The sequence below is a fragment of the Mustela nigripes genome, chromosome 3 (assembly GCF_022355385.1).
Source record: "Mustela nigripes isolate SB6536 chromosome 3, MUSNIG.SB6536, whole genome shotgun sequence".
In the NCBI taxonomy this organism is placed as follows: Eukaryota; Metazoa; Chordata; class Mammalia; order Carnivora; family Mustelidae; genus Mustela; species Mustela nigripes.
The window spans coordinates 44,641,848-44,654,443 of record NC_081559.1 but is presented as its reverse complement, the minus strand read 5'-3'; the positions used below and the strand labels follow the sequence as shown (position 1 = coordinate 44,654,443).

Genomic DNA, 12,596 nt, shown 5'->3' with positions numbered 1-12,596 from the left:
ATGCTGGCTTGTACAGCTAAGCTCAGAGGGTCCGGACAAAGGGAGTGAAGGATTCAAGGGAGAGAGTCCATGGGAGCCTCATATTCTGGAATGACACTGGTCCAGGGCCCGTCCCTCCTGGCTGGCTGGTGTTCCCCATGGGGAGAGCTGCCTGGCTGGGGGTGGAGCGGATGTCGGGAGGGGAGGTGCCGCCCTCCACGGGATGCTCTGCAGTTCACTGAGCCCCTGAAGTTTGTGACATGAAACCTACCTGCAACTTCCACTTTGTACTCTTCCTGAAATTCTCAGTGCATCCACAGGCCTTTGGAGACGGGGTCCTGTACCTGCCTCCTGCATCCCTGGAAGGAGCATGGGGCGAGTCCCAACCCCTCACAGCACCACCCACTCTGGTTGCTTGCTGCTGCTCTAGCATAGCACTTGGGTCCCAGAAGCAAGTCAGCTGTGGCTCTGGGGAGGGCGGGCAGGTGTCTGGGTCCCTGGCCTGGCCTGCAACAGGGAGGTGCTGGGAACGCCTGGAGGTGGCCCACGAGTTCTGTTCCCATGCCGTGCCTGGGACTCACGGCCCCTTCCTCAGGAGGTGAGATGGGCATATACAGGTCTGCAGTGTGCGAGGACACCGTCCAGGAGAGCAGGTTCCCTAGGCGTCCAGTGGGGCTGCCATGGTCCCTGTGCCAGTCACCCTCCTGCTGGTCACCACCAAGATTCAAGAGAGCATGAGCAACAGGGCCCTGGAATGAGGCTGGAGGACACACAGCTCAGGACAAGCCATGCCAGCCACATGCCAGCAATGACCGACCCCACATGGCACAGGCGGTGCTGGGACACCCTGGCCACTTGTGGGGAGTCCTGTCCTGAGAAGGCTGAGAGAGCAGAGTGGCCTGAAGGGCGGGTGCCAAGGAGGCCGAGGTGGAGACTAACCCATGTCCCAGTCGCTGGTTTAGGAGGCCCTGGTGAGGAGGGCGCCCCTCCCACTGCACTGACCCCTGTTGGGAGATGCCAAGGCCAGACGGCCCTGAAGCCCCGGGAGAGGGTGATGTGAGGAGCAGCAGCCACTTCCCCCGAGCAGGGCTGCCCTGCCTGCCCTAGGAAGGCCCCGCACTGAGGTTCCCCTCAGGCGCCTTAGACATGTCAGTGGGGCCCTGTCCCTGTGGTGTCCCAGCCTGGAAGCTTGAACTCCAGTTACAGTTCCTGCAGGAGGGACGTGTCCAGGTTCAGGCTCATCCTGACACTGCACTCCTAGAGCCTCGTCAGGGACACACAGTGGACGGCGGCACCCACAAGGCCTTTGAGGAGAGCCCTGATGGGAGATGCAAAGCGGGGTTCAAGCAGGCTCTCAAAGGCCCGTATCCAGTTTGACTGCCTCCAGCAAGAAGGGGCGGGGTGAGGACATGTAGACAGGTCTCCAGTGATGGGACGCAGGGCTCTGTCCTCAAGCCATTTGCAGTCAGTGTTGTTCCCTTTGACTCGGGTGAGCCACAGAAGGCCTGCTGCAGACACAGTAGGATGAGGTGTATGGCTTGTGCTCCTCCAGGCTCAGGGGGGACCAAGCTGACCACGTGGCGTTTGGAGGCAGGTGTGAGGTCTGGACCCAGGTCCTGGCATCAGCCATACGAGTGCAGGATCACGGGTGAACATGGCCTGACTTGGAGTTCAACCCTTGGGAAGCTCTGTGTGTGTCCTTTGTGTGAGCTGGCCCCAGCAGGAGTGGAAGGCCAGGTGACCCTGGGGAGTGTGGCACCAGGGAGGACGGCCACAGTGTCTCACTCTTGGGTCCACTCAAAGCAGGGAGGAGGGCAGGGACCAAGTGGGCACAGTCTCTGGGAAGCAACCTAGGAGAAACCCTTCCTGTGTGCTCTGGGGTGGCAGCCCTCAGGGGCTGGAGGAGGAGAGTCAAGATCCTCAGCACCAAGGCTGAGTAGGCCCAGCAGCCAGAGTCCCCGGCTTTCGGCAAGGAATGGCTTTGCATCTATGTGCCCCATGGGCTCTGGAGCTCGTGCTCCCTGGCCGTTGGGGCAGGCTGTGGCCAGCCTGGGGCTGTGGGTGGCGGGCTTCAGGTGGCTCTGCTGTCTCCTCTCAGCCTTCTGTCACACATGCTGTTTACTTGAAGCTCAGTCACCGGGAGACCCCAGAGCCCTGTGACATGTCTCCTTCCCGGTCAGGTGGTTAGCAATGCCCTCGACTCTTCTAGAATAAAATACCAGCCTGCATTTTATTTTCCACCTTCCACTCACCATCTCTACATAAAGCTGTCTTCTCCCCCCTTTTTTGTTAGAGTTTAAAGACAATTGAGTAATATATCCAAACCTTCCAGAAGCTTTTTGGTTATCCTAGCTAGTTATTTTCAAATAACAATAAAGAACTTGGCTTTCAGCTCCTGCCTGTTCTTGCTTCCTGGGTGTTTGCTCTCCAACAAGAAAACCTTCTTTTCCTTAAGCACATCAAAGAGCAGGAAGCACTGGTTCTACCGAGGTCTCTTAAAAATCTTTCTAATGCAAGAAAGTTGGGCAGAGCCCCACTCCCTATGTGCAGCCTCAGATGGTGAGGGCTGGAGCAGAGCCAGGTCCGCTGGGGTTCGGGGGCGGGGATTTGCATTGGAAGGTCACCTTCTCCTGAAAGCCCATCTGTGTGACTGTTTCAGCTTTAAGTTGTTGGCAACTGTCAGGGACAGTTGGCAATGAAAACTTGTTTCAGTGTGTCTCACAGGTGTGTAGGAACCCGGTAGTGTGGATGGAGATGCAGGGACCCCCATGGGCAGGTGTAGGGGCCGGTCTGGCTCACAACAGTGAGGGACCTGGGGCAGGTATCCCCCTCTAAGCAAGGGTTATGTGGGCCCCTTCCTGTGGATCACATGGCATTTCAAGGCCAAGTGTCCCCTTTCAGCCCAAGTCTGGGATCAGCGGAGACTGGGAGGGTATCAGGTGAGACCAGTGTCCAGGAAGGCATCATCGGGGAATTAGACCCCTTTGTTACATCCTTACCCTGTGCCAGCTCTCGGTGGTCACACCGACTTCACAAGAGACAGGGACACAGAGACAGACGCAGCAGTGGGACAGAGATGGAGCAGAGACACTGAACTACTCAACCACATGGCTAGGGGTCTGTGCCCTCATGCCGGCACTCCCTGCTCCCTGCCAGGCTCGGCTCAGCCAGAGGCAACCGCATTGGTGACATGCAGATGCTGGTCAGGGGACATAGGGTCCCCGTCACATGCTCCTGGCTTAGGGTGCTGAGTCACCTGCTGGTTCCTAAGGCGGGCTTTCTCACTGCGTGCCAGAGGTCAGAGGAGCCTATGCACAGAGCAGCCTCCTTGCCCCATCCTCACAGTCACAGTGGGATGGAGGACACATGGTGACATGCTGACCCTCCCTGGCCCCCTTTCTAGAACAAGGATGAAGGTCCCTGTGGTTGCAGGCCACCTGGCTCGGCTCCCAGGACGGCAGGCAAGCAGGGTTCTGGCAGAAGAATCCCGTGTCCATGGGGCTCACCTTCTGTGAGTGCTTTTCCTAATCCCTCATCCTCTTCCGAGAGGACGTCACAGCGATGAGGACACAGCATGACAGAAGAGCCGGAGGTGAGGGAGACCAGGCAGGCTGCCCAAGGTCAGTGCAAGGATCCGGAAGAGGTTCTCCCTGTGGCTGGAGAGAACCTGGTAGGGCTATTTCTCCAGCTGCCGTGGGAGCAGGCGACCGACAGTTCTTAGGGAACACTCAGCCAGATCAGGAGCAAAGGGACCCTTTGTTGAAGGTCTGCTCTGCTGACAGCTGCTTCCCCAGGAGCCATCGCCCCACACAGCAGGCACCTGAGTGCCCAGAGGTCCCCTCTCCAGGCAGAGCGCCGTGACTGCAGCCGAGGGCACAGAGCACCCTGTGGTGTGATCCATGGTGCCTATGCCCCTGGAAGGGAGACGAGGACTGAGCTCTGTCCCCGGGGAGCAGCGTTGCTGAGGCCAAGAAGGCTGTGGGGCTTCCCTTGAGAAAAGGGCAAGCGCCCACTGGGCCGACGGCGCTCGAGGAGCAGAGAGGCTGGAGCCCGAGAGCAGGTGCACAGCTGTTGGTAGACTGGTCAGGGCCTGGCAGGCGTGCCTGCGGTGGGTGTGGGGTCACACAGCTGCACGTCATCCTCCTGTGATGTCTTCTGTGTCCCCTGGAAAGAAGGAGGGGCAGGTATACCTGCTGGCTGATGTGGGCCAGGGACCTGGCTGTATGGCTGCCCAGGGGCTCTGGATGCCCGGTGCCGGTTGGAGAAAGGCCCCCAGTAGGGACAGAACAGGTGCACTCGAGGACAGGGGTCTGAATCGCCATCACTGACATTTTCCCGGCCGGCGCAGTTGCTCCCAAACGCATAGCTTTATGTATTCTGGAAAGCCTGAGCGTGGACCTGAGTTCTGCCAGCCTATTTTAATAACCCGCTTGTCAGGGTGCTGTCACCTCTCAATCCCCGACCTAAATTGTGAGCAGTTTGAAACTATGGAGCAGGAAAAAGATTTCCATACCTAAAAAGACAGTGGGACCCGCGAGCAGATGTTACAGACCAGGCGTGATCTACACAGGGCAGTCTTCTGGTCCTCAAACTTGGATGGTCTTTGAGTTCCCCTGCCCACTCCAGCTGAGGCCAGCCTTTTAAAGACTGAATTCGATAAGCCTCATTTCCCTTGTGGTTCCAAAGTCTACAGACTCAGATCAGGGTGAATATGGCATGGGGTCTCCTGTCTGTCACCCTCAGGACAGGACTGTGTCTACAGCCGGCCCGCTGGTTCCCTCTGACGAGCCACCTCCCAAAAGAGGCCCATGGCACAAGTGCAATGCTTTGGCATTAAGTGACCTACTTCTCCAGCTGAACCCCCTTCCAGATCACAAGGACCTTTATCTCCCATTTCTGTGTTCCACATGCCTGCACCCCACTCAGCCCTGTCTGCAGGAGAGTCCCAGCTGCCCTCCAAGGACGGACAAGACCACTCCCCCTGCCTGGCCACAGCGGGCTGTGCTCCCCAGGGAGCCATAGCGGCCTGCCCACCCAAACCCAGTGTCCCAGGACCCCGCTCTGCACTTGCCCATGGCATTCAGCACCTTCGGAGGTTCTGCTGGGTTTGCTCACCCAGGAAGGTTTTAGCTTATTGACAGTCTCTCCCAGGCAGGAGATGCTGTCAGACAGGGGGATGGGTGTCTGCTTTGTTCACTGATGAACCCCAACTGTGTAGCACAGAGATTTGTGCTTTGTGGGCTGCCCTAAAAATATATATTAAATGAAAGAATAGAATCCCAGTTATTAAGGGGGTAATATTTTTAAGCCATAAAATTTCTCCCCTTTTCTGGTCCTTTTTTCTTGAGTCGAGCCCAGAAGCAGCCCATGTCACGTCTCTGGCCCTGGAACAGAGCCCAGCACTGGTTGCTGCATGACCATGGGCCGAGCTGACCAGCCGCCATCGTGAGGGGCGCTTCCCAGGGCTCCTCCTCTCAGTCGTGTCACAGCCTTGCTCGGGCCCCTTCTGCTTTCCTCCTGAGACCCCAGAGGCCACGCGCGCTCTCTTCCCAGGGGCTGTCCCCTCAGACTTATGTGCACACTGCCCCTGGGAGGACACTTTGCCCCTAGGTTTGTTGTGATCTTTTCCCTGGGTGACGTGTACCTGCATGGTAGGCAGACAACAGAAGGTCCCCAGCATGGGGTGAGGACCCTTCTTCCCTGTTTGCTCCTGGTTCAACCCCACAGTGAGGCCTCTGGTCTCCAGCAGCCTCTGCCAGGTGCCAGGGACAGAAGGATCCAGCCCCCGTTAACTGCGCCGATGCTGGGACAAGTTGATCCCCTGGGGTGGCTCGAGACGGGGGAGGTGTTGGTGGCAGAGGATGTTGGGGGGAGGGTGACACAAGACCCCACAAGCCCACTGCCCCTGGAGTGTGGGTCCCGCGGGGAGACCGACCGTGGGGAGCCCCCACCCCGGGACGAGGCAGACCGCTGCCCCGGGTGTGACTTCCTTGCTCTAACACACCCCTATGCTTCAGAGTGATAATCTATGGGATGAATTACGTTTCTAAAACCCTCTTTGTGCTTGAAAGTGGTGACACTGAACTTCGGACAAATACTGGAGTCGAGTGGGACAGGTGGGACCCCACAGGCTCTGATGACCTGGACCTGGTGCGCAGAGCTTCGTGCCTGGAAGACGGCTGGGCTCTGCTCCTCCATGCCCTCAGCAGAGGACCTGGCTGAGCAAGCCACTCTTGGGGAGGCCACTGTCTCCAGAAGGGGTCCCAGCTGCCAGGGGCAGCAGAGCCGTTTTCTCAGCCCGGGACCCAGCGGGCTGTAATAGGCTGGCAGCCAGGATGAGCTCCCGGCACTGGGCCTTGGCGACACGTGGTACGATGTTTGAGCTCTGCCGGTTGAGGGGTGAACAGCACCTGGGGCAGGCTGGATCAATTCTCTCATCACTCCCAGTGCCGGGCATCTTCCCAGGTGCTTGTTGGCAGCTTAGACTTTCTCTTCTAGTGAAGTTCATGGCTTTGGCCCATTTTCCTGACAGACCGTATTTTTACTGTTTATTCTTAGAGGGGGAAATTGGACGGATGGGTGGGTGGATGAAAGGCAGGATGGGCAGATGTGTGGGTGGATGGATGGGTGGACAGACGGATGGGCAGATGGACAGGTGACTGGATGGGTGGACAGGTGGACGGACGGATGGATGGGTGGGTAGGCAGATGGACTGAGGAACAGTTAGGCATCTCCTGTTTTTCTGACCTCTAGAGGACTGACCACGAGAACAGAGTAATCTCTTCCTTGACCGGGAGAGCTCTCCTGGGCCACGGGTCTCCTGTAGGTAAAAATCTAAAGTGACTCTGAGCCGATTTCTGTCCGTCCATGGATGAGCATTGGGACTTCGCACTGCAGCAGAGATTGGTCCCCTCAGCTGGTTTTCCCACGCCCCCGTGCCATGGCCCCTTCCCCTGCTGGAGTGCACTGGCACCACCCCGCTAGAACGTTAAGAGGTGCGCTCCTCTAAACCACGCGGACGTCCACACAGGCAGACCACACTCCAGTTAAGCTGTTTCTAAGAATCCACTTTCAGCTACAATGTCCTTCCTTTTCCAAAATTTGTTTCTGCCCCTTTTCTGTGTATTTACCTCTCTGCAGGACCCTTCTCTTCTCTGGCTCGCCTCCTGAACGGAGCACCTGCTCTACCTGACGGCCGCATTTAGGGCTCAGGACTGGCTGCACCTCCCACGCTGATACGTGGCATTTTCCTTGCTTCTCATTTCCAAGCGTTTCCTGATTTCCGGTGACCCGTGATCAGTGGGTTTAATTTCCAGCCTCAGGGTCTCAAGTTCTCATTTGTGCCCCGTTTCTAATGGATGGCGCCATGCTGAGAGCGGGTGTGGTGGCCTTGTGTGTGGGCGAGCGTGGTCTGCCTGTGCGGACGTCCGCGTGGTTTAGAGGAGCGCACCTCCTCTCCCCCATTCACACTCCTCCGTCCCTCGGCCAGGTTGGCCCGTGGTGCCCTCACGTGGTTTTCTCTGCTGATTTCTGTCTGCTGTCCGTAAAGAGCATGTGCCACTCTCTCTCTCCCATGGCGCGTCTGGCCACATCCGTCGGCCAGTGTTCACTTCCCGCGTGTTAAAACGGTTTTATCAAATGTGCGCAAACTTTAAGTCATCACATCCTTTTGATGAATTGATGTTTTTGTCACCGTGTAGAGCTGTCCTTTGCATCCGGCTACGGGTTTCTGCTTCCACACGTTGTGCAGGAAGCCCGTTGAGTCCTGCCGTCTCCCTCCTCTCACAGACGCCACCTTCGTGGGCCGCACCAGGCTGGGTCTCACCACGGCTTTGCTCACCATTCCACAGGTGGCCCACTAAGTGGAGACTCTGGACCTTACAGTGGGGCTGGTAGCGGCTTGTTTTTTGTGGCTCTGCTTTTTTCAGACTCATTTCTACATCTCACTCTGTGCTGTGTTGGTCCCTTTTCTGCCTTCTCCCCACATGACTGAGAGTCCCCCACATTCCATCTGCTCCCCCCTGGGGGAGGAGATACACAGCTGCCTTGCTGTTTTCCAGGGGTGATCCTTCCAGGTGGCAACATGTGCCCATGATGCAGTCAGTGGCCTCTTCCCTCCCCATGCCACCCGGACCCGCAAGGGTCCACAGACCAAACACAGCACGCCCGCTCTGGACGCGCCTTCACCAAAATGTTACCTCCTTGCTGGAAACTGACCTGCGCTGGCCGGTGTCCTGTGTGTTCTGCTGGGCAGCCCCTACCCTGGCCCTTCCTGGGCTGTGCGTGCGGCCCCTGACTAGCCTTTCCCCGACCTTCCTTCCCTCCTTCCTATTTGCTTTCTGGACACCATTACTGTTCTACGTGGTTCCTGCATCTGTGGCCTTTCCTGCATTCCTGACAAGTTCTTTGTCCATCATTCCTCCCTGCATCTCAGACCGTCACCCTGGATCACAGTGCCTCCAGCACACCCCGTACGTTCCTAGGAGAGGGACACCACTGTCAAGGTCCCCTATCTGGTTGTCTTTATTCAAGTTGTGATTTTTCCCTCATTTTTTTTTCTTAAATAGGCTCCCTACCCAGCGCAGAGCCCAACCTGGGGCTTGAACTCAAGACCCTGAGATCATGACCTGAGTTGAGATTAAGGGTCAGACACCTAACAGTCTGAGCCACCTGGGTGCCCCCTCGCTCGTTCTTGACCAATAGGGCCCACAGTTGTGGTCGATGGTCGTATTCTCTCTGGATGCCCAGAGGTGGCCGCACACCGTCCTGTTGTTCTCTGCCACACGGGACTGGTGACTAGTGAGCTGCTTCCCTCTGCAGACCGTTTGCACTCTGCTCATCTGTAGTGCTCTGTAGCCTTCCTCTGATGCCCCTATGGCATGGGAGTCTCCTGTGATGCCTCCTGCTCGGGTCTGTCCCCCACCCACCGGGACACACAGACCCTTCCCCTCTGCCCACTCCCCGTGCCACTGGTGCATTGAGAGTCCTTTTTTCGGCCATTGCATCCAGGTTAGCAATGTTCTCCTAAGCTGATAGGCGTTTCCAGTATCTGCTGTTGTGTCTCCCTTTTTTACAAGTTCTGTTTGGCTCTCTTTCAAATCTTCCGGTTCCATTCAGTAATCCTACATTAGTCTCTTATTTTTAATACATATTAAATATACTTCATAGTTTAAAACTGATCAATCCAATAACCACAGTCTTTGAAAATCCAAATATGAGTTTTTTCACCAGACTTTTAACTCTGGGTAGCTTTAGACCCCGAGGAGCATGGCAGAGCTATCACCAAACTCTTGCAGGCCCTCGGACGGTTTTCTCTCAGTAGTGCCTGGCCTCGGTGGAACTTTTATCCCAGCCTGGGAGCCAGCCCTGGCTCGGCACTGCTAAGCCAAACTATGCCCAGATTTCACTCACTTTCCCATGGCTGCCCTCATCGCGTCAGGGTCCCCATCCGGGACCCCACTGCACGGCTAGCCATCCTTATTCCTCTCTGGGCTATGGTGGCCTCCCAGGCTTTCCTTGGTTGTTACTTTTGAAATATTGACTATTTTCAGCAAAGAACGCTGGTCAGGTTCTCTGTGGACTGTCCTTCAGTGTCTGTCTCGTTTTTCAAGGTGCTCAGCCCCACCTCTTGGAGTGGGCATGGGGACACAGATTATGTGCAGCTCTTCAAGAACCATGTGTGTCTCCTCCCTGTTAGACATCCAGTCCCTGCTGTTTGTCAGTGCAACTCCTGGACATTTCGTGCTCTGAGCTACGGCCCAGAACCGTGCTGTGATCTCTTCCCCACCAGGCCTCCCGTGTGTCCCTTTAGCCCACCCATCACCATCCCGAGCGCTCCCTCCATCCCTGATACTGCGGGACGCACCAGACTCTTCCTAAATTCTCCTGTCCCAGCCTCGGGAAGACCAAGCCCGGTTCCTTTACTGGAGGGTGGCATTGGAGACCTTGCTGGTTTCTCCTGAGCCTAGACCATGCTGGCGGACATCTGTGTTTGTTGGATGATAGTTCTGGGTGTAGACTCAGGCATCTTGGAACTGAAGTGGAACACCAGTCAGCAGCCTTGCAAGGGGGCCACAGTTGCACTGTGGGCTCCGGCCCCTCCACTTATGGCATGTGAATGAGGGAGACTGTGTCCGGCCCTTCCTTCTCTGAAGAGCTCAGGCTAAGAGCAGACCTCTCCCCACCCGGTGTCTCTGCGGGCACGTTGTCTCCGTGAGCCTGGCTCGTCTCTGGGGGTGCTGTGGTCACTCCCGCACAGTCCTTCATGGCCTCTGGCCTGTCCCAGAATGTGTGATGGCCCCACGAGGCTCCAGCTTCCTTCTAGAACCCAGCAGATCTCCCTCAGTGTTGTAGGCTTGTCTGATTATTTAAAGTTTTTAAAATTATTTTTATGATGTGTTTCACCAAGTGAGCTTAGTGGTGCTGTTGAGGACTCCGCAACGTGCCCTGTGGGCCTCTGGTTGACTTGTGCTTCCTTATTGTCCTCTGTGGTCTACACTGGAGGGAACACTGGGAGCACAGTTTCCCCTCAGAGAGACTCTACTGATTGTCTTCTTTCTTTCCTCTTTTCCCCTCTGGGGGAAGAAAACCGTCAATGGGATGTTCAGGGTTTCTTATTGTAAGACTACAGGTGTGAAAGTGGTATTTCCAGAAAGTGGTCATTATTTCCCTCCTGCACGGTGGTGTAGGTGGTGCCTCCCATAGGCCCCAGGCAGACAGTCTTCTGGGCCAGCCAGCTCCTAGACACGGTGTCTGCCTGCACGAGTGCTCTTGAATACGCCTGATGATCCCTGAAAACAATACCTCAAAGAAAAGAAATCAACTTCTGTTTCAAAAAAAAATTATAGTAAATAGCAAAGCCACATTTAGCTTTTTTTTTCTTCTCTGTCCACAAATACACTTGAGAAGTTGACTTTAACTGTCCCATCCCGGCACACGGGGATCGTACGGACAGCCTTTCCATTCGCTGTGTTTTATACATTTTTTCCTAGCTTGATCCTCTCCCAGAGAAGGTCTTACAGCAGAGACCCAACGCTAATGCGGTCCGGTCCATGGAGAAAGTCATTGAAATCCACAGTGAGTTGCCTGGGCCGCTGAGGGGCGTGGGATGACCCAGGTCGCAGAGACTGTCGTGTAGGTGGGTCTGCCCTGTGCCCCCACCAGCCCCCACCAGGATCTGGGCCACTCAGAAGGCCCAGATCCAAGACAACAGCAAGCAGCGGGCTCCGGTCTGGACGGACCCTTGCCCGTGCCCCTCACACTTCCCCCCCGCCCCCGCCAATCCCTACCCCATCCCAGGTGTCTCTGCCAGCGGGAGGACTGGGCTGTGCCAGCTGCCTCTCCCAGGTGCCCGGTTTTTGTGCTCTGCGAGCCAGGGGAGGCTCCGTAACGCTGCTTCTGCCCCCCAGGCCAGTACTGGCGCTCCCTGCCGCGCCTCTGCTCCACGGTGGGCCACTCTCTGGTAGAGGCCCAGAAGTGCGAGAACGAGGAAGCAGAGACCGTCACCGCCATGGCCTCGCTGTCCGTGGGTGTGAAGCCCGCTGAGAAGAGGTGAGCATCTCAGCCCTACAGCAGGGCCACCCTCCACCAACAGCCCGGCAAGGGACGGAGGGACAGAGGGCAGGGGTCCCAGCCATAGATGCCACCGTCACGGCCACCTCTTTCCAGTGGGAAGGCTCGTGGAAACTCTGGAGGAGCCTTCACTCCAGAACGGGGGTGGCGGGAAGAGCGGGCACGGGTATGGGGAGCAGGCGCCCACCGCCCCCCAGCTTCTTGGCCCTAACCCCGCGGGCTCTCTGTCTCTGTTGTGCTGGGCGCCGCCGCAGACCCGACGAGGAGCCCATGGAAGAGGAGCCGCCCCTGTAGCCTCCTGTGGAGCTGCGGGCCTCTTGTTTGTCTGTCCCCGTCTGGAAGCTCCGCCGAGAAAGCTCCTGTTTCTGTGCGGCCTGCCCGCGCCCTCTGCCCAAGGCTGGAGCAGCGGCGGGAGGCCCCCGGGGGCTCCCCAGCGGGCGGCCCTGCACGGCCCTGGGACCCCTGCGACGCCGGGCTCTCGGCTACCCTGACGGAGGCCGCGGAGGAAGGAAGCCTGTGGCGGCTCGCGGCAGAGCTGCCCACTTCGTGGCCATGAGGGAAGGAAAACGAAAATCAAAGATCTAATAATACAAAACAGACTCGATGAAAACTGGTGCTTACCGTTGATTATTACCCACAATTCCACAGTCTCTGTGTAAACCACTCAACGCATCCTGTAGCTTCTTTTTTTGTTCGAGGGAACGTTTTCTCGGGCTCCAGCCGCGTCCGGGAGCCACAGCGGCGCGCAGGGGGGGGGCGGGAAACGGGGGGGGGGGGGGGGGGGGGGGGACAGGCGGACATGCGTGCCAGGGCCACGCCGGACACACGCAGACGAGGGAGCCTGTGGGAACCGGCTCGGGTATCCCCGAGCCATCGGAAGATGCGAGTTTGTGCCTTTTTTTTATTGCTCTGATGGATTTTTGTGGCTGGGTTTTCTGACGTCTGAGGAACAATGCCTTAAGAAAAAATAAACAGCAGGAATTGGGGGGACAGTTTCCTGTGGCTGCGTGCTGGCCCGGAGCAGGGATGGGGGGCTTCAGGGCCGC

At 57.2% G+C, this 12,596-nt stretch overlaps 1 protein-coding gene across 5 annotated transcripts in view; it reads left to right on the top strand.

Moving 5' to 3' along the window:
* Positions 1 to 11,937, top strand: part of HDAC4 (histone deacetylase 4) — a 282,919-nt gene extending 270,982 nt beyond the window's left edge. For all 5 annotated transcript variants that reach the window (XM_059393840.1, XM_059393839.1, XM_059393837.1 and 2 more), the window contains 3 exons: positions 10,971 to 11,055; positions 11,388 to 11,529; positions 11,805 to 11,937. In XM_059393840.1, coding sequence (XP_059249823.1) covers positions 10,971 to 11,055; positions 11,388 to 11,529; positions 11,805 to 11,844 — 267 coding nt within the window. In that variant the 3' untranslated portion in view covers positions 11,845 to 11,937. The remainder of the gene's footprint in view (positions 1 to 10,970; positions 11,056 to 11,387; positions 11,530 to 11,804) is intronic.
* Positions 11,938 to 12,596: the final 659 nt, after the last annotated feature.